Below are 25,781 nucleotides of genomic sequence, written 5' to 3'. Positions count from 1 at the left end.
TTTTTTGTATTGTTATTAGTTTAATCTAATTCTCTGAACTGCAGTCTATAGCAAGTACATCTGCACAGGGAAAATTATAGCAACTGTACTGGAGTAGCTAAGAGTGTCATTAGAAGTTTTATCACGTATCTAGACTGTGGGCTTCATGTTAAGGGTTAATGAAAAGTGTTATTCAGTATTCCAGGAAATTGTCAAGATCACCAAGTATGGTACTGGTGACCTGTGTTACACTGAACTCACTCTTTCCATGTTTCCAATAAAAACACACAGCAGATTGTTCCAAAACCAGTGTCAAACACAGTTAAAAATAAATTCCATTATAATTTAAATCTGTAGTACATATACTAAATATAGTCTTTCTATATATAATATAAAAAAATATGTTTTCCTTAGATGAGATTTTAATCCTGAGACCTCACCTGGATTTTATGAGATATTGTAATTTTCAGTTATGATTCCCAACAGTTAGAAGTATCCTTTCTATTTGACTCTGTTTTTATTGCAACACTAACATGGCTTTGTTTCATTCAAACACGGTATTTGTAAATAACTAATTATGGACCTGTTTCTTCCCCTTGAAGCATGAACACTTGGCACTGTGCAGAACAGTCCCTTTTCAGCTACAAGACAGCTTAGGGGAAGCAGTGGACTTGATCTCAGAACAGTAGGGTGCTACTGACAAGCTGTTGGACCACTTCACCCCCTGCTCTTGAAATGGCAATGAGCCAGAGGGCAACTTTCAGAGAATATTTGTCTCTAGTAGCTGTAACATCTGCCTCCTTGGCAGCCTCTGCTGGCAGTTGTGCTGGAAGCTCTGGAGTTGCCCCTGGCCCTGTGCTGTATTTACATTGCTGAGAGGTTAACCTGAGCTCTGCTGGATCCTGTTGCCTGATTTTCTTTTGTTCTGTCATTTTTCTCCTCCGATTGTTTGGCTGCTTAACCCTTTTTGCACAATGTTTAGAGTGAAATCAGTTGTGCAGAATGAGATGAAATGCATTAATATTTTTAGCTGGTATATTCCTTTTTGAGTCAACACAGCTTTTCTGATCTGTTTTGCTGGGTTTATTTTGCTTCAGCCTATGCAATTTCACCATTGCTGTCTGAGCATTTGAAAGTGCTGTTCCCTACGTTTGTACTTTTCGCTTAGCATCAGTTTGTTTATTTTTCTGGGGACTCTGTTGTGTTTTATATTTCACTCTTCTCTTCTGAGAAACTGTATTTTGACTAGTGCTTCATTTTGGTGGAATGATGTGGAATGCATAAAGACAATTTAAAAGTAGTCAGCATGAACATATCAATATTTATTGAAATACTGAAAAAAAATCCATTGGCGATGAGAAACTTCTGGCAAGAACTGACGTGACAATATGTATTTCACTGATACAGTAAGAAAACTTCAACTTCAACAAGTAACTCACTGCACATTCTAAGAGTTGCATGGATTTAAATCCAAGGCAGCTGCAGAACATCTGTAGTACAAATAGTCAGACTTTACAGATTGTCTGTTTACACACACAGAACAACTATAATAAATCAGCCAAAGCCAAAACCTTTGAATTTTAGTCTGCTTTTACTAATATGTCCTGTAATCAATAAGACAGTCAAAAGCAAATGTCTGGTTACAAAGTAGTTAACAATTAACATGAGGTTAGGTTATTTTCTTTTTCTTTTTCTTTTTTTTTTTCGTTTGTTAGCAAACTTTGGGCAATCAAGTGGGATTCTTGGAATGACAGATATAGGCAAATATATGGTAGTTTATCTGAAATTGTTTCAATTGTTTAAATTGTATGCAAAAATTCTTCTCTCTTATATCCTTATTCAAATTCTTTTGTTCTGTATGTAGATTATCATGCTGCGAATACAGCTAGTAACATTTTTAAAGCTTTTTTGTGTAAATATTCAGTGATATTCACTGTAGCATTTCAATAAGGAAAAAAAAAAAAAAAAGAAAATGCAAACACTTGAAATATGCTTTGTTTTTCTTTTAAAAAGGAAATGTATGACCAAACTTTGAACTATACTCATGATATGTAGATATCACAGCCACAGTCAATTGCCACCTGCATCTTACTATCTGTTAATTTAGTTTGTTTGACGGAGCATGCTCTTAGGAAAATAACGTTGCCATGCTTGCTGTGTGGGATGACCGTGGGGGTGTATATATGGTTTGCTTTTGGCCAGTATGTCACTGTGTGCATTCTGTGATTCAAGGCAGGCATCTAGGAGGTGCAGACATTGGACTTTGCTGTGTTTGTACCCTATGCATGGACAGAATACAGCTGATTAATACAGGTGATTAAAATAACGTTAACTAATGCAGATGAAATAATTAATGTCTTTGGTATACAGTGTGTGGATAGTTGGAAAGAAATGAGAGAATGCACCTTTTCAAGTTCACATGAAACAGAAAAAGCTACAACTCACATAATTTACAATAGATTTAAATAAACTACATTTAAGATTATGAAGATTTACAGACAATCAAGTGAATGATTTAAACTTATGAAGACCTTTGTGTGTCCCTGAACTATGTTCCACTAGCTTGAAGACATGCTACAGTAAACACATATATTTGGCTTCTTCATTCTGGCTATATCTTAGATAAAGATGAAACCAACAAACAATAAATTAGCATCGTAATTGTCTACAGTGGAAACTATCATATACAGTATAAATAAACTATTCAAAAGCCAGCAATCTTCATGAAAAAAAAAATCAAAGAATTAGGATTTTATACAGTTTCTACAAGTGATTGTACAGCTGATAATCTCAAAATTAAAGTCAAACTAAAGTCCCCTCCCCCCACTGATTTTAGTGTCTCACGACATACAGTAATTAAGTACTGGTAAAATAATTACCAATTTGAAAGCAACATTAAGGAAATCACTGCTTTGCAATTTTATCACAGTTTTGTTTTTTTGTTTTTTTTTTTCTTTTCTTTCTTTCTTCCCACAGGACCTAAAGAATGTAAACACTATTTTTTTGTTAATGTTAGAGGCTAATACTTTATTTTTAAATATATGTTGATCCACATCTGCACAGTTACCTTTAAGGATAGTGAAATAAGGCAAGACTTAGAACCGTGGCACTACATTTTAATACTGATACCTTCATTTGGACAGTGAGAGATTTGTTTGTTCTTCTTCAGTATTTGTTCTGCAGCAGACTTTGGCCTACATAGACAAAGCAGTATCACTCTTCTTTTTTGTGTTAAAAAAGTGTACAATTTACTTGCCTTTTCTTGCATTGCTTAATGCATTTCTGTTCTTTTTTATTTTATTTTCGTTTAACAACAGTGTTTGTTGAAGAAGTTGTCACTTTTAGTGGCTTGGGTATCTTCCTTTTTTTTTTTCTTTTTTCTTTTTTTTTTGGAAAAGGCCATGAGTACATAGCAGAGCTGTATTTTAGCCACTGCAGTAGTGAAGTATATATTTGAATTGAATTTTTGTTGTTGTTGCGTATTTATGTTAGATTTTTAATGACAGCCAGTGACAGTAGTAGAAGAAGGATACTGCCTGTTTTAACGACATGAACACGTAATGAAACAGACTTTAGAACATAGTAAGAATGCCAAGCTAACTTGAAAACAGACTCTTGATATTAGCTATCTGCAGGCCTGAGAGACTGTCAAAACCAGCGTCTAGGGAAGTGGTGGCCATACTACCTAGAAGGTGGCCTAGGCCAACTCTCTTGTACAGACTGTTAAATGGATGCCACATCGTTTATCACAGAAGAAGTGTTGGGTCCTTGGGAGAATGATAGAAGATGGTATAGATGCAGATTTGCATCTATTATAACTGTTCTAGAAGTCCTGCTGTACAATGAAGGAATTTAGTGCACTCAAATTCCCCACTCTCTTAGCTCAACAATACAGATCAGTTTTCCCCTAAATTTCTTCGCATTGGCAATCAGAAGTTAAATATACAAGAATCATTCTGTTGTTATTCATGTTGACATTGGTGATAGTATCCACTTTTTAAGTTTACTTCACTCCAGTTTATAAAGTCCTAAAGAGATTCCTTTGGGGATGTGTAGCATATGATTCACAGTTTGCAATACAAATACCCTGATACATCACTTATTTACTATTAGTATTTGATTATTATACCATTTTGCAAAGTCTTAAAACCACATTTTAATTAGTGTTGCTTGGAGCAGTTCAGAGTATATCTTTTCCTTGAAAGCAGAAGCTCTAACGGATATAATTTATGCTCTCTTTGCATGCAGCATCTCAATGAGAAGGTTATTACATGGAACATCTCCGTTCAGGTGTTTATAGTAGAGGTATTCTTCTGCCTGCATACTGATGGCCCGGATTTCTGGTAGTCGCAGGAGAAGCTGCCCAAATTTGTCTGTTTGCTGTGGGTAATTACACATCGTGTAGTCCAGCAGAGCAGCATTCACTTGTTCCTGAACACCCTCCACAAGCTGGAAGTTCTCTAGATTTTTGACATCTGAATGATAATTAAAACAACAAAAAAAAGTAAGAACAATTGAGTTGCATTTTAATTACAGCTTACTAGGGCAATTTTTCACTAAATGTTGTGGGTTTTTTGTATTTTTTTTCCTCCTGACAAAAGCATACTCTACAAGCTGCTGAATATTCAGTGATCCCTTTTGCGAACTTTCCTGGGAAAATGATCGCAAAAGAGCTTTAGCGGAGTGTCTTGTTGAAATTCTGCATATACCTCAAATCAATTAGACACCAATGGAGTCTGAGCAAGGTCAGCTCTTTTCATATCTTACGAAAAGAAAGGTTGAGGATTCCTAAAGTAGAAGACCATGATATATTGCTAGCAAATGAGTCCCAAGAGGAAGCCCTATCTTTAACCTAGTATGTTACACAATTCATATAATTCTGTATTAATTTTTCTGACCCAAGGTGAAATCTGTGTCCAGGGTATGATGTAGTTAATTCTAATAAAAAGTGACAGGGGTCTTGTTTCTGTTTGACATTTTCTAAATGATTCTGAAAGCCTTTGACTTGTCTAGTCTATGTTAATGAACCATCTGGTACACTCCAGTGACTGCCAAAATAATCTTCCCTACTAGAAACTCTCTAAAATATATATTTCATTGACTAATGATCTTTATAAATTGAAATCATTGTCCTGTGGGTGGAATACCAGATAAGAATGGTGCCCTTTAGCCTGACTGTGCTTCCTGAAATCCAACAGGCTAATTTTATTTGATATTGGACAACACAGGCGCTTACATCGGTAGGTAGGCAAGATTTGTTCACTCTGCCTCTCTTTGATTATCTTCTTTCTGTTCCGATGCAGGAAGTTTAAGCTATGGAAATGGCAGTCAGAGATAAATCAGAGAATCGTAGAATCACAGAACTGTAGGGCTGGAAGGGACCTGTGGAGACCATTGAGTCCAACCCCCCTGCCTAAGCATGCTCCCTAGAGTGGGTCGCACAGGTAGGCATCCAGGTGGGTCTTGAATGTCTCCAGAGAAGGAGACTCCACAACCTCCCTGGGCAGCCTGTTCCAGTGCTCCGTCACCCTTATCACAAAGAAGTTCTTGCGCACATTTGTGCGGAACTTCCTATGCTATGGTTTGTGGCTTTTTCCCCTTGTCCTATCGCTGTGCACTGCTGAAAGGAGTCTGCCAATATACTAACTCCTTACTGTTTGAGTCCGTTTGTAAAACCTGTTTCCATGCTGTCTTTTGACATATGTGAAGACTGCAGAAATTATCCAAAAATTTGCAAATCAGACTGCTGCTATAATGCAGAAAGTAGGAAGCAATCAAAGCGCTCTTGCTGGGAGAACTTATTTTGGTTGACGTTCAATCATTTATACCATCAGTAGAGTACTGTAATACAGTTTCTTTGAATAAAGACAAATGTGTCCCTGTATGGATGTTCTTTGAGCAAGGGAGAGTGGGAATTTGGCAGAATTTGGTTCATTGTAAATCCTAGCCTTTGAATGGAGGGGAAATGAGTGTTTTCCTTTGTAAAATAGGAACACACTTTGGTTCCCCAATCCATCAGTGGACTGGAAAGCTGTGTAAGTTGGATCTAATTGCACCTTTTCCTAGAAGAGCTTTAAATAGAACAAATGGTTCCTGCTCATAACTGTGCTAGAATAAGAGGAAAATGGTTGAAGGTGGCCAACATTTTTCCTCAGGATCAGAAAACAAGAGGGAAGCCATGGATCTCAATGGCAGAGCTGGACAGCGTGCACAGGCTTTGAGCAGGAGCCTCTCAGGAGCATGCTGTACTTGCTGCCAGCTGCCTATTAGCTTCACTCTTGCACGGGCTTTCTGCAAGGTGGATGGTTCCTGCTGTCATTACTCTCTGCCTCTTTCCTGTCCCAGTTTCACTGTGGAAATGAAGCAAGTGGTTCCCTAAATCTGATGCTGCTTGCTTGGGAGCCAAGACATGCCATCTGCTTGAATTTTGCTATCTGGCTTTAAAGAACTCACTAGCAGTACTTAGGTGACGATGACTGTCCAACTAGAATCATCTGAAATTTCAGTATCCAGAGTGAGGAGAACTGGAAATTTCAGAGCCACTGTGCGTGGTCTCTGAGCTATTCACACTTATTTCTCTGAAGTCTTTCTGCCCGTGTCCCTGGTAAATCATGTTTTCGTATGTTACTCTGGATGTTTTCTAAGAACTGTTTGTTTTTAGGTACCTAAAACTCCCAAGGTATTTTGCAGTGAGTGTGACTTGATTTAAAAGTTAAGTGTTTTGTTATGATTAATAGATTGCTTTCAGAGGCAAGTTGCAATCATGAATGAATTGGCAGAACATAAATTTCCCCAGAAAATGTGGCCTGTGTTGGAGTGTTAAACTGTGTTAAACAAGCAGATAAATCGTATAATGATTTTAGAATTAGCATGTCAAACCTTTTTCCTGCTAAAAATAACTTCAAAATCATTTTAAACGGTTCTTTAAATACTTGTGCATGGCAACAAAAGCATTAGAGTCAGATTTAAAAAGAAGTACAATCAACACGAACAGTAAACAAAAAGTAGTTCTGGGGCTTCTATGCTGCATCCAGGCAGAGGAAATACTTTTAATGTATTCCTGGCATTTGTGATGAGAATCAGATGTTTGTAAACAAGGTGGTTTTAGTTAATCAGTCCGAATGCAAGGAATTTTCCTTACTCTTTCTAACTGAATCGGAGCATTCCTGGTCCAAGTGACTATGGTGTTGGACATCATGACATCTGTGTGTTGATCTCTCTGGCAGCGCAGTCATGACAGAGATGGTGTGGAGGCAACCTGATGACCAGTTGTGTCTTGTGTGAGGTCCTCATGGCATAACCAAGATTGGCAATTTAGTATTTAGATGATAGTGATTTTATCTAACTACAGTTTTATTTTTGTTGCAGATATTTCTCACGTGCTTTGGGTTTGTTTCTGTTCTTGACAGTTATTATTTAACTTTGGCTAAAGGAGCTTGATTTAGTTTTCCAAGTATTTCCTTTTCGATAAGGATCCTTTGAACGCTAATGAGGTAAACTGGCAAAACACCAGGTGATGCTGATGTAACTCTGCTGAAGTCAGAGTTGTATAATGAGCATGAAATCTGCTACTGAAGTACAACACATCAGTCTTTTGTGCTTTCGTGTAATTCTTCACTCCTGTCTGCTTTTTAGAATTGCAGTGTCTCTTACCAATTTTATTTCAGTTAGTAACAATTTAAAATACACATGTTTAAGCTTAATGCAAGAAATAATTTTCCAGTGCTTAGACACTTGTAAATTAAATGAGTAGGAATAGGTCCCCCCCTCCCACCCACACACCCTTAAATCTAGCAGCTAGAAAAACTGTTTTGTGTTGCTTACAGTAAGTATCAGCCTCTTATCTCTTCTACTTATTCACTCAGGGACTAATTACGAACTTTTTACATGAAACAGCCTTACTGCAAGCTCACAGTGGGGCGCACATCTATTTCTATCCTTATTGGAAAGTAAACCCTTAGGTCTTCTGGAATATATTATATGTTTTACAAGAAATAGCAATTGCTTTTCTGTCAAACAAAGAATTTTTTGTTCTCTATAGCTTACTTTTGACGATTAAGACAAAAACAGTATTATACTGTGTCAGGAGCTGCTCTGCACTCACTATAAAAATGTGCTACTATTCCTACAAATCTCCCAATTTTGATTCTTTTATACATCTGCTGTAAAGCTGTGTTTTTAGCTGAAACTGCATGCAACATTCAGAGCAACACGAACACTTTTGCATATTTTTCCCAAAAATGGGTCTGGTCTTCAGAGGGGAAAATATTTAGGTTTCAGAGAGGTTTTCTCCCTCTCATATTCTGAACATGAAATACTGAAAATTTGGTGGTGTATTAATCTGTAGAGAGATTCCTTTGGTCTGGGAATTCTGAAAAGCAAAATGAAAGAGAATGAGAGATTTAAATCTGAAAAATAGTAACTCCTTAGGAGCAGCGTAAATATTTCCTAGCGAAAGCTGGTTAAATTGTACTGCACACATTTTATCAGGCACCTTTTCCATGTAAAACGAGGAACAGGTGCACACACTGCTACATCGACTTCCACTGTGGATTTTGCACCATTGCAAATTATGGTATTTCACAGGTGAAATAAGGTTATGTTCAAGATTCTCTGAGGGTAGAAGTCCCTCATTTTCATAAGACTGGAAATGGACGTTGCAGGCAGTAAGACTTGATCCCAGCCCAAGGCTCATCTTCCTCTCCTTGAAAGGGTACAGCACTATCTATGTAAGGAGGCTAAGGGATTTCATTAAAGCCAACAGGCCCCAGTGCTTAGCAACTCTTCGGAATGGTCAAAAAAGTATAGCTATAACACGTTTTTTAAACTATGCCAGGATGGCCTTCAAGCTCGTCTTCAAGAATTTTGTCCAGCTGGACTGGAAATTTTGTTGGTAAATTTTGATAGGTGATAAAGAAATCTTTGAGAGCAAGAGTAGTAATGGTTGGTAACTGCCAGCTTGAAAATTGTTCATGATTCTCTGTAGTTTAAACAGGAGCATCCTAGCGCATCTGCCATGATAGCAGATATATGACATTCTGTGTCTAATTTCTCTTGACAAGCAGACTACTATAATGAAGGAAGGTTTGTGTTAAAGATGAACTCCTTATTGGAAAATTCCCCTTGGTTTTATTTGAGCTTGTTTGTACTGAATATTATTTACTTAGAAGGCATGGGAAACAAATTATTTTAGATGTGTTTATTAATTGATTGGAAGGTGCTATAGTCAGCACCTCCCAGAACTTGAAAAACTTTTACATTTTACACATCTGTCTTTGTAGACCTTCCCAAATCTGAAGTAAATGTATTGAAAACTTTTCCTGTTCTCTAAAGGGTTCTTTCTCTGTCTCTAGCAGTGTAAAGATTTATCTCTGACTGTTTATGAGGGTCCTAAAGCAATTTTCATCTTGAGTTGAACATAACATCAGATAATGGGCACATTGTTTTGAAAATCTTAATTAAATTATTCTCTAGCAATGCATTTAATTAATTAGGTGTTAGGCAAAAAAACCCAACAACTGTATTTCCATGGTAAGAATAGGACACTAATGAGAAAGGAGGCTGTAATTCATAGTCCAAACGTATTCCATCCCCCATATTTGATCTTGGTGGACTTTTGGTTTGTTTCAGAACAATTCAGAAATCAGCTAAGACATATTTTGGTGTTGTTTCATAGAGATAGGCGTCTTTCTAATAGTATTTAAAATATTGAGGCATATTTTTTCTCTGCCAAAAAGTCTGTAAAATCACAGATTCGTACTGAGAATATCAGCTTCTGATCTCTATTAGGACCTGTATTTATTTACTTCATTAAATAATTTTATAATTGCTTTTGCTACTGTTAGATCTCCAATGAAAAGGGAGTTAGGGATTATTTATCTGAGTTCTCTTTACACAACTGTGAAAATATTTTACTAAATTTCAGTTGTTTCTGTTGTTGCACTCTCAGTGAAGTCAAAGGATGAAACCTGATTTGATCTTGTCAGTCTTTATGACTGGTGTAATTACTGACTGAGTCATCAGTCAGGAAAATAAACAGCTTGACTTTCAGCAGCTCAGGCTGAGAGTTTACTGACTTTAAAGTTAAGCAAACAAACAAAATCTCCACCTGCCTCTCATCCTGGCAATGCAGGAATGGACATCCTTATGCCTTTCAAATGACGCATATATGATATGGTAGTCATTGAAACATAACAAAGCAGGATCCTGCCAGGCCCCTTCTGGAGGAAGAGCTGCTCACAGGTCCTGACCCCAAATGTAAAGTCCAGTGCTTCTCACTGGGGCTCATGAGGGAAAGCAGGACTAGGTACAGGAACACAGCTAGAGCTGTGGAGAGCCAATGGGGAGAGCAGGTTATCCCAGAGGAGATATGGATGGACCAGATACATCAGATCCAAGCAGTGGTTGCACAGGTAGCACTTCATTTTAGAAATGCCTTATCTGTAGGGACCGCCTAACTTTTTTACCCACCAGTTCCCTACATGCCTGGAGTTAATTTCCTGCTGATGTTGCATTCTTATCTGTGGATTGGGTGAGCTGTACAGCATGTGCTTAACTCTTTGCTCCGCCTAGCATCCACTGTATGCAACCTGTTGATATGTTAATGCATGCTTAGCATTCACTGATGTAGCTAGGTTCTGCATAAGACAGTTGCTGCTGCTTTCTTTGAAGGCACAGAAAAAGGACAGGAATTTCACAGAATCATGGGATCACAGAATCTGGAAAAGACCTCCAGAGTCTTCAAGTCCAACCATCAACCCATTTCTACCAGGTCCACTAAACCGTGTCCTTCAGTGTCACATCTGCATGTTTCTAGAACACCTTCAGGGATGGTGACTCCACCACTTCCCTGAGCAGCTTGTTCTAACACTTGACCACCCTTTCAAAGAGAATTTTTTTCCTAATATCCAACCTGAATGTATTCAAAGAAGAAAGTGGAGTCTCCCGACTCTTCAAAGGGTGATCTTAGCTATTGCTGGCTACAGCTGTTCATTCTAGAGGTATGCTCCAGTCTTTGAGTTGAAGCTGTGCTGCTGCAGAGAAAGGTAGAACACAAGGGTTTAAGCCCAAATTAAAAGTCTTGTTGCAAGCTGGTGGTGAGACATGGTGAAACAGCTGCCTGGTCCAACATGGCTTTCTGGTTCCTGCTTTCAGGATTGTTTGTGTTTTTGATAGGGTGACTCTTTCAGTTAACCTGCAGATCAGTCTTAGAAAAAAAATGACTCAACCCAAGTCTCTTTTTCAGGGACAAGTTCTATAGCTCTGTCCTATGTAGCCGTGGTTGTATTTGTATGCAGGCATGTGTTGATAAGCTGGGGCTGAAACAATTTAGGGAAGATCTCATGGATAAACTAAGAAAGAACATCACTTAAGACTAATTTTTCCAAACTCCTCACCTATTCCCAGCTCCTTAGTGTATGCCTGAGCTAGAAATGATTGTCTTTCAAATATTCAGTTGGAATAAGCACAGCTAAGGAAAACAGCTAAGAAAGTAAATGTCATGATATCAACAGGCTTCAGTATATGCATATTTGAATGTGGGCAGACCTACAGCCCTACCATTAGTTTTATATCACACAGTGACCAGAGAAAAAGAATTACATTTGAGAAAACAAGAAAAGTAGAATTATTATAAGAGTTAACAAAATAAGAGTAAACAGTAAATTTAATGAACCAAGTGGTTTCCCAACTTAATTTCTGAAACATCACTTCAATCTTCAGTAACGCATGAACAGTACTGGATTGTTGATATTTTAAAGAAATTGGCTGTCAGTATCTACAATTTGTAGGGCGTGAATGGTTTAAAATGTCATAAATATTTATGAAGTTCCTGTGAATGGTGATAGGGACATCATACAAAAGCCTTGAAGTTATGAACTGAGGCAGAAAGGGTGTTGTATGCAACTTGCAATAAACGGCTGTGCAGTGCAATGGAAAGAGGAGCAAGGAGCAGTCTGCTGTTTGGATGGGAAGCCACTGAGTGTGCAGAAACAAAAAAGAATGTAAATTTAGAAATTCACGTCCTTTTAGAAAAGTTTGCTCTGCTTTTGCTTAGATGTTTTCAACTTTTCTGAATTATTAGATTTGTATTCTGCAGTCACGAGAAGTTTAGATGTTATCTATCCTTTTCCTCCCTGTTCCTCTTTTCTGTTACTCAAGTACTGCTTAAAATAGGAATAATGGACCAGAATAATATCAGAGGTATTTCTGCTGCTGTCACTGGAACTACACGAAAAGGGAATGTAGTCCTAAAAGAAGTAGTATAAATATTTTCTGGAAAAATACCCTATATACATTTCTACTGAGGTTAAAGCACAGAAGTGCAGCTGCCACTGAAACCCTTTTGAGTAGCAGGCTCTATCCTTTTATAAAGCCCATCTGTCTCTACAGAGTATAAAAAATGCATGATCATAAAAAGCAGTGCTCCTTGGGGGAAAAATCTCTCTGTACTAATCTTGTAGTCACTTTACAAAACAGTTTTTAATCCCAAATTTGCATTTGATTTTCAGTGAGGAACTTTTGTGGTTTTTGCAAAGTTTTCTTATTCCATTAGAATAAGATATGAGGTACAGTTTGTTCAGGTGGCAAGTCCAGACTATGAATAAACCAACGTTATCATATGAAAGAGAATTAAACAGGCAGATCCAAGTGGGGATATATTAAGCCAAATTTAAGCTCCAGTAGTTGAATTTAGCCTGTACTAGATGTCTGGTTTGCCTCAGGATATATTCAGCTTTTCAGCTAATCGACTGAGGAAAACTGCCTCAGGTATGATAAAATTTACAAGACAGCTCAGTCGAATAGTTCTTGTTATAAATACTAGCTTAAAGGCATTCTTCTGGTCTTTGGGATCACGACTGTATTTGCATTTAATTATTATATTTCAAACTTTTTTGAACTTGATTAAAAATATTAGGCCAGCCAATTATATTATTATAGTGGTTTCTAGGTAGGAGCAGAACTTCATACCACTTTTTTACTACTTGGTGAATTTTTCCTTCTGTTTATTTCCAGAATCCCACAGGAGTGGAAGCTATTACAATGTCTTTTCTTTAAAAGAGGAAAAGCAAAGGCGTTTTAGTGCTGTTCTGCTCTAGGGGATACAGAACTATACCACAACACTCTGTCAGTGTAATCAACAAACAGTTTAAACATTAAGTCCTGTGCCTTATTTGAGACAAGGATCGGTGTGGTACAGTTATCCTTTCTTTTTTTCCAAACTTTGATTTAAAAAAAGAAAGAAAAAAAAAAATCAGTAAAATAACCAGTGTTTTATTGTCTTATTTTGAAACAATCTGATGCAAAACATCATTCATTTACTTGCTCACTGCTGAAAGCCCTATGGCACAACTACAGTAGAACTACAGACTTCTCTTAACCAAACACTTGAATTTTCTACTTAGAAGAGCTAGAATTCACTGTTGACATTTACAGCTATTTACTGTGTAAGTGTAACAGCAAGCCACAATTTGGTACATTTAAGCTGTTGTCTGTGAGGTACTGTTTCAATTCCACATCAAATTAGTGTTGATAAAGAATCTGCAGGCTTAGGTGAAATGTGTTGACGAGTTTGGCTTTCCTCATATGTTTGTATCAGTGATCATATTATTACCAGGCCTGACCACAGCAGCCTGTGTGCTTGCCCAGCTGTAGTGCACCAAGTGCTGGGCTCCTGGCTGAGTGGCAGCAAAGCCCAGGCCCCAGGGCAAGGCTCTTCCAATCTCTAGCACTGGTGGAATAAAGGAACGCTTCTGTCTCTGTTGTTGCCTATTGGTCTGAGGGAAAGTTACAGATCTCATTTTGTCCTGTGATACGTATGTGCTGTGTTATGGAAGAGGTTTATGAAAGGAAGCCCAAACAAAAATGTCTGCAGCTATACGGCACTCTGTAATGCTTCTTGTTTGAGTCTCGTGGTGCTTTATTTGTTTAGGTTGTGGATTTTGTCTTCCCTCCTCACCCTTTGGAAGGATTTTGAGTTTCAGATTCACCACAACCTAAATTGACACTCACTGTTGAGGACAGTTGTAGCTCAGCCTCCCTATGCTATGCAAAGCAGGGTGTTCACCACCTGGAGGTATTTCTGGATGGGCAGGACTAAATTGCCATTGGGAATGAGATTTCTATTCTATTTTTGATTTTTTATTACAAGATTTCTGTGATGCTTTTGCATTTTTTGAAGTACTGATTTGGATTTCTTTTCTTAAAGGTTAATTTTACTAAAAGTTTTGTCCAGGGCAATAAACATGGCTTTCTTCTAATCTTGTGGCCGTGATAGATGATGGATGTACATTTCATGGGGTGCAATTCATGTAAGTACCCATGTGCATCCTCATGTTTGAGTTTCATGGCAATACACAGGCTTTCAAACTAAGATATTCAGCAACAAACACTGCATTCATAGCTGTAAATCAGCACAGTCTCCAGGAGCCAAGGTAATCACTGACTTCTGCAGCAGAGCCTGCCCTGCAGGAGCTCTGTGCTTGAGGACAGCAATGGCCTGAACATGCTCAGAGCAATGCTTGTTAGCATTTACTTTTGTTCTTGGCATTCCTGGTTTACATTCACTAATTGAAGCTCTGTGTTTCCACTGGCAAATAAACATATTATACCAAAAATTATGCTCCCCCTTCCCCCCCAACCATGTGTTGAAAAGTTTTTTTTTAGTGTATAGTCCAAGGAGCACCTCTGATCCTGTAGCCATAGGGTAGCATGGCTTTTAATCTCTGCTCTGTTTGTGAGATTAACACAGACATTGTTGGCCCACTCACCATAATCAATTTACTTGATACAGTCTAGTTCAATAAACATTAACACAATTCTTACCACTTCTGTTCAACCAAACATAACGAGCTTCCAGTGAAGGATAGCCCAGCTATATGTTATTTTTATATTAATTTCCTGGGTCAGCTAGAGATCCCAGCACAGAAAAGACAAATCAAGGCTGACGCTCAGATAAAAAATCACATACTCAAAAAATTTGACATGGAATCCAGTGATGTCAGAAATCCTAGCTATTTGATGCTTCAAATTCAGACATTCTTCATGTAGACCAAAATAACAGACATTTATAGTGTACCTTACTGCTGGTGACTATTTAACAACTAGGTGCTCTCACAGCATGGTACTCTTTATGTGCTCAGTAATGAAAGTTGGCTATTGATTTTTCTGTAGCTGCTTGTAACTATTATAGTTGATACATCAATAGAAAAGGAAAGCACAATGTTTCATAGCAGGCAGAAAATCAGAGAATACATGATGCTGTGACAGTAAATCATGGCATAATCTCAGGAATTGATAGATGGTTACTGCTAACTTGAAACCCATGGCTTTCTCTGAAAAGGCTGGCTTATAATCGCCCAATACGTTCTAACAGACTGACTGCCCGTAATAGTGGTAAAGGACACCACACAATGCTTCATCTTCAGAATAATGGTTTCCACGAGGCAAGTTGTTTTGTTGTGGTGGAATTCATTTTGTGCCTTACCACAGAAGGAGGGCAAAAGAATGGTTTGAATGCAGTTTAGATTAGCAGTTAGAGGTTGTAGGAAAAAGATTGTTTTATTTTCAGGGAAGCACAAAAAGATTATGTTTAAAAAAAAAAAAAAAAAAAAAAGGAAGAGAAGTTGTCATTAATTTTTAACTTGCAAAAGTCTGCAGTTAGTTGAAAAGGAAACACAAAAGACCTGATTATTCTTGAGATCAAAATATTGGAGCTGTTCTGTCATGAAAGGCAAACTCAGAGAAAATAACTTTACCACAGCCATTTCCAGCTCCACAGCATCCTGAAAGGGCGCCAAAGGCATGTAAGTAATTGAAAGCTCTTTTTAGTGCCTGCTTCTGTCTGCCATGTTTTTGAGGGGGCACAGCACACTCAAAACTTTACAGTGTGCCCACTGAGGGTTTAGCAGGAAAGTTCTTAATTGCTCTGTTCTCTCCTTACTCCCTGGATCAACTCTGATATTTTTCTATGGTTTTAATTAATTATGGGCTCTTACTTTCCTCTCTTAAAACAGAAAGGGAGGAAGAATGACAAGTAGAAGTGAGCTGGCCAGCTGGAACACAGTGGGCAGTTGAGAGGACGCTGGTCCTGCAGTAGACTCTTGGCAATGTTCCTCTCTGAAGGAACACTTTCAGTGTGCCGTACTGTTTTCCAGCACTTCTTTAGAGAATGTGAGTATGATACCTGTCCTTTTCAACCTTGCCAGTTTCTCCATTCTCTGGCACCAAACGTTTCCCTGGAGAGATGCTCGTAGACAAAAGGAAATGACTTTCTCAACCTACCCATTCAGCCTGCCTCAGGCTGAGCATGAAGAACAGTCTGCCTCAGATGTTCTGTTCTGGGATATGGATTTTCCCCACTGGATGACAGGATAACATTGTCTGTCTCATCCTGAGCAGTTTGCTGATCTCTTACAATCTTTGCTGTTGGCAGAGGGGAAAGATACTGTTGTAGTGTAATTCCCTGTTCTGATGCTGAAATTCATCTCCTTCCTGAGAATTGCCTTCACCTGGCAAGCAGATGCCTTGTACAATATATTTAAAATGTTCATCTACTGGGGATGATTCTAAATGTAAGATTTTCTTTATTAATTCTTGAATAATCTTATATAGTGAATACTTAAAATTTTCTTAAAAAAATAGCTGTGTGCAGACTAAACTTTTGGAAGCCATGTAGACTGTTTTTAGGCTTATGTTATATTTTTCAGTTTGCCCCATTCTTGATGGCTCTGCAAAAGCTCAGAGTAACAGGGAGAACCTGTGCTCTATGAAGTTCATCCAGCCTCAGTAGTGGCTTTGCAAGAGCCTGAGGAGCTGCAGTTTTCACTCCCATTTCCTGCCAACATAAGTCAGTGGGACGTGCTCCAAGCTGTGAGCTTGGGAATTAGTGTTTCTGCACAGTCCCCTTCTGATCCCAATTCATGATCACAGCTGTGTTCAAGGCTGACCTGTAAAGTTTGTTTCTTTCCTGTTTGCCACTGTTTCCTCCCTCTCCCTCTCTCACTTGGCTTTGATCACAGTTCCATGGTTTCTCTTTCCTTCCTGTCTTTTTCCCCCTTCTTGGTTCTTGTTCTGCTCAATATCTTATTCTCTACTGCTCTTCTCCCACCACTTTTGCAATTCTTTCCTTCTCCTGGCTTCTGTGTATTTTTTCCCAAACCTATTTTTCAGTGTTTCTTTGCAGTGTTTTGGGTCTTTTTTCCTCAGTTATAGACAACCACTGCTTTTGTTTCCCTTCCCTTCCAGTGTCTAAGCTGTCATAAGCATCAAAGGGATAAGAGAAGAACAGGGGAGTGGGGCACGTGTGTCTCCAGTGAATGTGTCTCCAATGAATGGCTGACAGTAGCAAACAGCCTTTCAGGTAAGAGTCTCTGCAATAGAAATAAGTGAGAAGCAGTTCCTAATCTGTGGGCTGTACCTTGTGGTATAGAAAGTATTTAATAAGTGGTCTGTTACAGAAACAGTCAAGTGAATTTTGCCATTGCATTCCTTTAGCATGTTCCTCCTTCAGAGAAGCATTTAAGTATATGTCCAAATGGAAAATATATATTTAAATTAAATATTCATTTGTTTATTTAGATATTTAAATATTCTCACATTTAAATATACTCAGTAAGTGACTCTGGGAGCCTTGTCTAACAAAAGTAATCACTGATATTAAGTGCTTATGCCAATACCAGCTAAAAATTTTATATAACAATATATTTGTTCCATGTAAAATACATTCAAGCTTGTATCTTAAACATCCACAATGTGTATTGAAGGTGGGACAGAAATTCCAAAAATATTTCCAAAGCGGACACGAGTGTGCTTCTGAGTTATTTGCAAGTGATTTTTCCTACTTGTAGGAACTGTTTGAGCCATTCTTGCTAGTATTCTGTGGACATATTACAAAGTGTAAAAGTGCACACCAATTGGGTTATTCTGAAATCCTCACTGTCTGCACAGAAAGGCAGCTGCACAGAATGCAAATACTGCTTGATACTCATGTTTCTAATTACTTGTGAGATTTGTATTTAACAAATAAATGACCTAATTTTCTCTCAAGCATCTAATGCTTTTGTTATTTCAAAACCTTCTAATATATGCATTTTATTTATTTAAAAAAAAAAAAAAAAGGAAAAGGAAATGCACTTGCTCAAATCTTTTTTTCCGTGGCTTGCAACTGGCAGACAACCAGATAATATAAACCAGTAATGATCATATTCATTACATTTTGTGAAATAAAATCAGGATAAATCAGAAGTGATTAAATTTTATCTGTAATTTAATGTAATTTATAGAAAAACAAGCAAATAAAAACTTTGATCAACCACAAAATAGGATGCTATCTGAAAATTCTGCAAGAAGTTTATCATTTATGACTTTGGCATCCAAGGCTGAGAAGAATTACTGAAAACTTATATTTAATAAATACTGGTTTAGTTCATAACTCAAATAAATAACCCCACTATTTATCTATATATATGTAATCTGTATTTTATTCACAAGAATAATTGACCAGACATTTCATCAAGAAAGATATCTGCAATATAGCTGCTGCCGTGACTTCTTTCATCCTTCCTGCGCTATGTTTGAAACCTGCATGGGAGGCTGAACTAAAACCTGTCAGCTCCATGAAAAAGTGTTCTCAGGAGCAAAGGTCTGTTTATCAGAGTCTTCACTCCATTCATCATCATTTAGCGTCTCTAAGAACTTTCAGGGACTGATTTTTAATTGTTCAACTGTGCTACAGATTTTGGTAGATAAAGAGAAGGGAAGATGTCTTTGCTTTTGTTTCTCTAAAGAATTCAGTAAAAACAAAGAAATAAAAGAACACAGCAAAGGGAAATCCACTTTGTCCTGCATGTTGTACACAATGCTACAATTCACTTCTGAAAATATTGTTTTTGCAGTTTCAGATGCTAGCATGAAAATAGAGCAAGGAACTCCTGTAATGTTATTTCCAAAGGAAAATATCAAACTTGCTCAAAATGTATTCTATGTACTTTAAATCAGGTTGATTTAACTATTGCCTTTGGTCTTTAGCTTATTTAAACAAAGCTGTTTTCATTAGGTTGTATCTTACATAGTATCTCTGTATTTCACCACTTTTTACAAAGATATCTCTAGTATTCATTTACCAGATAAAGTAACTCAGATATCATATAAAATTCTTCTGAGCTCTATAGTCTGTAATGGAGTCAGAAACAACCGTAAACAAGAGGATTGATTTCTGTATTTCCATATGCTGGCTCTGTGAACGGAGTAAGTCCTTCATGAGCTGATCCTAAAATGATCTTTGTTTATTCTCTTTCATTCTTTCCCAGAGGATTAAAGTAGAAAAGTGGAATAGCTCTTCTACTTGCAGAATAGAAAGGAGGACAGGCTGCTTTACCAAAAAATCAGAGACAAATTAAATGTTTCAGGGCTAGACTGGATATTTAACTGTTCTACTGACCCACATAATCTCTAATGAAACAGTCATCCTTAGTTTCTGTCATTAACGTGGGACATACAGCAGTGAGAGTCCATATAGAATTGCATTATAACTTGGAAGATTGGGTAGAGCTTGTAAAAACAGTGAAATTGCAAGACTCATGATGAATTTGAACTTCTTGCCTATGAAATTTGCTTTCGCTGATGTGGATACAAGAAAGGACCTTTATAGTCGTCATCAATATCTCCTTCATCATTTTGTTCAATTCAAGTCGAATATCTCCATTTAGATGGTTTGTACATTAAGTCTATAATTTTCAATCCAGTTATGTCAAAGTAATCTAAATAATTGTTCATCTTGATTTCTAGAAACAGAGCCTCCATTTTATCTATAGATGAGATCACCCAAAAGACAGTAATGTTGACCTTTAAGTAGGCCTATTTCTAATATAATTAATCCCAAACTAATATAACATAGCTGAATCTGTAAATGTGTTTTTATAGACTTCCATGGACTATGAACAGAAGCCATTGTTTGCTGGGTTTAATTCTTAACAAATAGCATTAGCCTCATCGTATTATGTCTCAGTTACCACAACGTTTCTTCCTTTGATCTTGGGAAACACCATTTTCAAGACTCCCTTCCAATCTCACTGCTTTGCTATCTTTGCATCCTCCCTTTTCCTCTGCTACATCAGACAAAAATTGTATTCACTGTATTCACTGTCAAGGTCCTGTAGCTGTTCCTTCCATATTTATCATCAACCAACCAGCATCATGAGGTCACTTCCTGCCTCTGGCTTGCCCTACAATGCCATCCCTGTCTCACCCGCACCCTTTCCAGGCTAAGTGCCTTTCTGCTTTCTCCACTCTGACTCATGCTGAATTGGAGCTCTCCCCAGCACTCTTGATCTACCTACTTCATATTCACTCTCAAAGCTTTTACTGTGACATTTAAGAAAAGTGACCCTGGGCTGTAGATGTGTTGGAATTGTGCCTCTCAACTTAATATTCTGTTCCAGTTAAAACCTAGCTATCATTGCAAATGTGCATCACAAACTTTAAAGGAATATAGACTGTTAAGAATCCCTCACCAGAAAATTAGGAAATGTTATACTACTAAGAGTTTTACTTTGAACAATGAGCTTTTCACAGTGAAAGGATCCTCCTTGATAGATGTCTCATTTTAAGTTCTCTGGTGTCTCTTCCAGCCTTTCTGTGGCTGGGGAATTCCTTCAATAAGTCTTCTATTTGAAATACTGTTAGTACAGCAAAAAATAATTAAGAATCAAAGAGAGCAAATATTTTGTCAGAAACTAGTATGTGGAAAAATGTACTAAAATAAATCTCGTCTTTATCTATTAGCCAGTTTTCAGCTAGCAATAAATTACATTCAGTCCCTCCCTTGTTATAAATACATATTGATTAATTTTAAACTTTGAACTTCAGAATGAGTTATATCTGGTCATTGCTAAACTGCTCTCTTCACTAAGGGGAAAAAAAAGCCTCAACACCTATTACACTGCATTTAATTAAGACAAGCATCAGCTTTATGTACCATTATTTGCTTCTGCCAAATCTCAATGGCATAAATATTGAAGTCACATCTCCTGAATACTAATTTATCCTTCCTTAATTCCAAATGATTACATAAAATTTAGGAAAAAGTTTCTTTGCCAACATTATCCTCATATACTATTGTAGATAGATATGATAGGATATAGTAGGATATATTAGGATTTGGCCCTGCATGTGGCAGGGGAGTTGGAGATTCATGATCCTTGAGGTCCCTTCCAACCCAGGCCATTCTGTGATTCTGTGATTCTGTGATATGAGCCTGAATTTAATAAGTGTGCGGAAACTATTTTTCTGAATTCAGATGTGATGTGGGGGAGCTTGAAGGATGTGGCTGAATGCTGATTGTACAGAACACCTTGACTGCCTGTTCGCCAGGTACTGTCTTAGAAGTACGCTTCAGTGAACTTTGGATGAATATTAAAAAACTGGCAATGGATTTAATAAAACCATCTCATAATAATGACACAACTATAAGTACATGCTGTTGATTACATATGTATGCAATTGATTGTGAAAACATTTGTATATTTACAAACTATGAAAAGAGTAAACTGGTAAAGTGAGCATTTTGGCTTCAGAGCTGTCTCGGGGCTTTAAGACACTCTTCAAGATTTAAGTGTTTTCTGTTAGAGGAATTAAGAAGAGACTCAGTGAGTACCATTCTGTTCCTGGATGAGTGCTCCACCATGGACTTGTACTGGCTTGTCAGGGCAGCCTTTGTTATGGTACACTTTGCATGTTCAGAGCACCCACTTCAGATCTTGCACTGAAAGTGCTACTGAAAATAAAGTATTGTTTTCTGGTAATTTTTGTTATCTTGCTGAAGAAATAGTAGGCCAGTTTACAGAAGGGAAATCTTTGACCCTGAAATTTATAAATGACTTACGCTTATCTTGTAAGAGCATGAGAATAGCCATACTATGGCACTATGGCTCATCTAAATCGTGATCCGATCTTTGACAGTAACCAGGAACAGATGTCCTAGGGAACAGTGTAAGAAGAAAACATGGAATGATCCCTACCAACAGCAGCTGCTGATGTTCCAGCTGCTAGAGGTTACAAACAGAACTAACAGTCCTCTGTATTTCATAGTTTTCGGTGGATTTTCTTTCCAGTAATTTCTCTGAGTGACTCTTAGCACAAAAGCTACAGCATTCTCTATATCTGCTGTCTTGAAGAATATGTGGTTGCGTTTTGAGCTGATCACCTCCTAACTTAATTTATTTAGTTCTGATACCAAAATTTGCAAGTGATGGGAGAATAGAAGAAGATATTTTGACTAATTCTCTTTTTTTAGTTATGTTCCCATTTTTTTCTGGACTGAGCTTTGAAAAGTTGGTGCAATTTCTTTAACTAGAAAGTGTAAAAGGCACATCTGCAGCTGTTGAAAGTATAGTGGGATTATTAGGCAGGCTGCAAAAAAAATCAAAATATGCAAAAATGTCTTAAGTTGTGCCATTATGTTTAAAGGTCTATAACCCTGCATGAATTCTTTCATGTATAATTCTTCATTTGTATTTCCTATTTCATTTTGTAGGCCCATTCTGGTCTGACAAAACCTTCTGCCTTAATAACTCCTTTATTTCTTTGTCGTTCATTTTGTTTCTGTGCCCCTAAGTGTCATCAATACCACCAACACGTAATCAGTATCCCTTGTTATTTTACTTCCAGTTGATGCTTATACACTAAATTTTTGATCTGCATACATCAGACTGCAAATTAAACCATCAATAGGAGGAGCCATGGAAGGGGAAGTCTGTACATCTGATAGACCAACGATGTTATATAAAATATACTAGAAAGTGCAATAGCTGATTTAAGTTTGTTGTTTTTTTTTTTCCAGCTCCAGGGTTTTTTATAACTGTGCTGATTTGATTTAATGGTGCAAAATGAAACTAAGCACAGGCAGGCTCTGTGCAACTACTCCTGTGTGTTCACAGGAAGCTTCTCATTCACTGTGTTTAATCTACGTGAAGATCCTAACAGGAAGGGTTTTTTTTCCAAAATTGCCTGCAGTGGAGCCCAGTACTGAAATCTGCTCTCCTCCCATCTCTACCCTCGAGCTGTAGGGAGACTGAAAGCATGGAAATATTTGCTAATATTCTTCTTACCCAAAAGAAATGGGTATGGAGTATTGCCTAGTCAGAGTGGATCTTTGCTGTACTGTTAAGTAACTGCTGTGGTTTGTTTGAAAATTGAGTTTTTTGGGTTTTTTTCTCCCTTTCTTCCTTTTATTTGCCATCCATAGCAAGTAAATGTTTACCATTTCTACAGGTCCACAGGTCCCTCTTGACTCACATTAAGTGAGATGTGAGATCGATAGTGGCTCTGCAATTATTTGCCTATTGATAAAACCTTCATTTCTTAAATGAAGTACATTTATCTGTGCCCTGACAGTGATAAGAGAGCAGTACCAGTAAGTTGCTGCCTACTCTAGCATTTAGCTCCAGGCAGACAAGTGCTTGGACATGGGTCAAATGATGTCTAACTTTCTTCCTATTGGCATTTCACTTTATAAACTGCTTTGATGGAAGGCTTGACAAATCATCCTTGCTGAGTTCAGATAATAAAAACAAGCAGGACAAATGGGAAGTTTTGGGAAAAAGTGAACAGTGGCTGATTTTAGTTTAACTGAACAGTTTGTAATGTTACTGAATTGTGAAATGAAAAGAGATTTGTTACATCAGAAGATAATAAAAAGTAACCTGTATTATAGACAGTTGTTTGGTTCACAATTTTTTCTTTTTTTTTAAATCACTTAAATCAAATTGAGTGGTTGAAAAGTTGATCTGAACTTTATTTTGTGATAGAAGGAAAATTAAAGAAACATTGAAGCGCATTTTCGCTCTGGTAAAATCAGTGAGAAATTCTATTTGACTTTAGTGAAGCCAAGATTTCACTACAGTGAGTCATGGCAATCTATTTCTTCCCCAGTATTAGAGAATTCAACGTTTAAATAAATAATTAGAATGAATAGAATAAAATAGAAAAAATTTCTAACTCTGTCACAATAGAAAAGGAGTTTCCAAGCTGCCGTCAGATTCATTAGTGGTAATTCAGAGATAAACAGACTCAATTGCTTTTCCTGTCTGCAACATATGTTGATTTAAGCTAGCAATTTTTGATGATGTGTACTGTGGACTATATTGGCTATATACTATTGGCTATATACTATGGAAAAATTAGTCGTATTGCTGTGGGTAAAGAAATTGCATTATTGACAACTTGGCTAGCTTTTAGAAAGACAGTTATGTTAATTTCTATTTATTGGGAAGTTTGGTAAAGACTTGCACACCTATCTGATAATCAGCTTTCTCACATATGCCCTTTCTGTTTTTTGGACATGAATTAAGAAATGTGAAGCCTGCAGAGCAAATGGGAAAAGTAGGCTCAACACCCAAGTCTCTCAAAGATTCCTTTCTTCTTTTCCAGTTTATTACTATGTGCCTGCTCAATATGTTTCCATCAATTGTACAATGACTATTGTTGAATTGCTTAGTTCACCTTCCTTGAAAGAAGCCTCTCAAATGCAACTAAGTAAAAAAAAAAAAAAAAAAAAAAAAAAAAAATCCAATTTTTATTTATGTCTCTCTTGAGCTACTGAATATTTTTTTTTAATATCTTAAGATTGTGGAAAAAAATTGAGTGTAACACTTCAATTTTGATTTGGAGTCTACCAGCTCGCCTCCCTTCCACTGTTGGAATTAACAGGAGAATGTATCTCTTATTCCTCTCCAGGGCTTGGCAGTGAGTGGACTGATAGCAAGAGAAGCCACTGAGGACGAACAGACAGTCACTGAAGTATGAAGATACGTTGGTGTGGAAGGAGAATTTTTTAAGTGTGGAGAGGTAAAGTGTTTTTTTTTATAACCAGTAGGGGAAATTTAAAAGTTAGCTAATTCTAAATGTATTAATTCTAGGTAGGCTAAACTAAAGAGAGGGCACACCATCTAAAAACGCAAGGTACCAAAATGTTTTGGTTTCTTCAGCTGTATCATTATGTACTTGGCAAGGTTGCTTAGATGGGACAGGTGGCTGGAGAAAGGAGTAGATCTCCGGTGCCTGGATGTGCCACTCGTATGGCTGCAGAAACAGTTGTGCACTGCTGGCTACTAAGGTTGCGATAAATATACACCTGTCTAAGCTTCCACAGCATCTTTACACTACCAGCAATCAAAAGCATTTTCTTATGTAAATCCTTCGGAACCTCTGGCAAATGTATAATGAACAATTTACCTCTCTCATTTAAACACTAGCAAGCAACTGATACGATTAAATTGTAATTTTAAAATTTTTTGTATACGCTATGAGTTTTGAATGTTATTTTACTGTTAGTTTACTAAGCCTTCTGAAATGTTTACTGTCACTTCTGATACATTAGGGGAAAAAAAAGAGACGGTGTTTTTTGCCCTCAAGGAGATGGCCGTCCTACAAAGATACAGACAATAAGGTATAGTCAAGAATAACAGACAGCTTTTCAAGGTAGCTTTGTAACTGTGATTATAAAAAGCCAAATGGTTTCTTCTCAGTAAATGAATGTTGTGGATTATTGAGTCTGTGCACGGAAGCAAGAGTATAATAGTATATATTTACACCATGGAGGGGACATCCTCAGAAATGAGAAAGGTTGGTATTTCTTGATATGCTTCTTATTCCATTAAACGTTACAGAGTCAGATTTTCAATGAAAGTCAGCTCAGACTCTTGAAATATTGTTTTGATTAATAATGTATTTTCAGTATTAAGTTCAGTTTTCTGTTAAGATACCTTAAGAAACAAAGATATGCATTGAATGCATCTCAGTACTTA

The 25,781-nt window shown here is 37.2% G+C and overlaps 1 protein-coding gene and 1 long non-coding RNA gene across 3 annotated transcripts in view; one reads left to right on the top strand and one right to left on the bottom strand.

The window, feature by feature from the left end:
- Nucleotides 1-1,286: 1,286 nt before the first annotated feature.
- NR5A2 (nuclear receptor subfamily 5 group A member 2) overlaps nt 1,287-25,781 on the bottom strand; it is an 87,072-nt gene continuing 62,577 nt past the window's right edge. For both annotated transcript variants that reach the window (XM_042820031.1, XM_042820032.1), the window contains one exon: nt 1,287-4,454. In XM_042820031.1, coding sequence (XP_042675965.1) covers nt 4,207-4,454 — 248 coding nt within the window. In that variant the 3' untranslated portion in view covers nt 1,287-4,206. The remainder of the gene's footprint in view (nt 4,455-25,781) is intronic.
- LOC122160984 lies at nt 16,038-24,862 on the top strand. Its single transcript, XR_006169018.1, has 3 exons — nt 16,038-16,149; nt 17,224-17,338; nt 24,712-24,862. It is a non-coding gene; the product is annotated as an uncharacterized LOC122160984 (long non-coding RNA).

Source organism: Centrocercus urophasianus, unplaced genomic scaffold (genome assembly GCF_019232065.1).
Source record: "Centrocercus urophasianus isolate 14NV4802_14NV808 unplaced genomic scaffold, USGS_Curo_1.0 seq_18, whole genome shotgun sequence".
NCBI classification, from domain to species: domain Eukaryota; kingdom Metazoa; phylum Chordata; class Aves; order Galliformes; family Phasianidae; genus Centrocercus; species Centrocercus urophasianus.
Note: the sequence above shows the minus strand (reverse complement) of the source record. Positions and strands in the feature narration are given on the sequence as shown.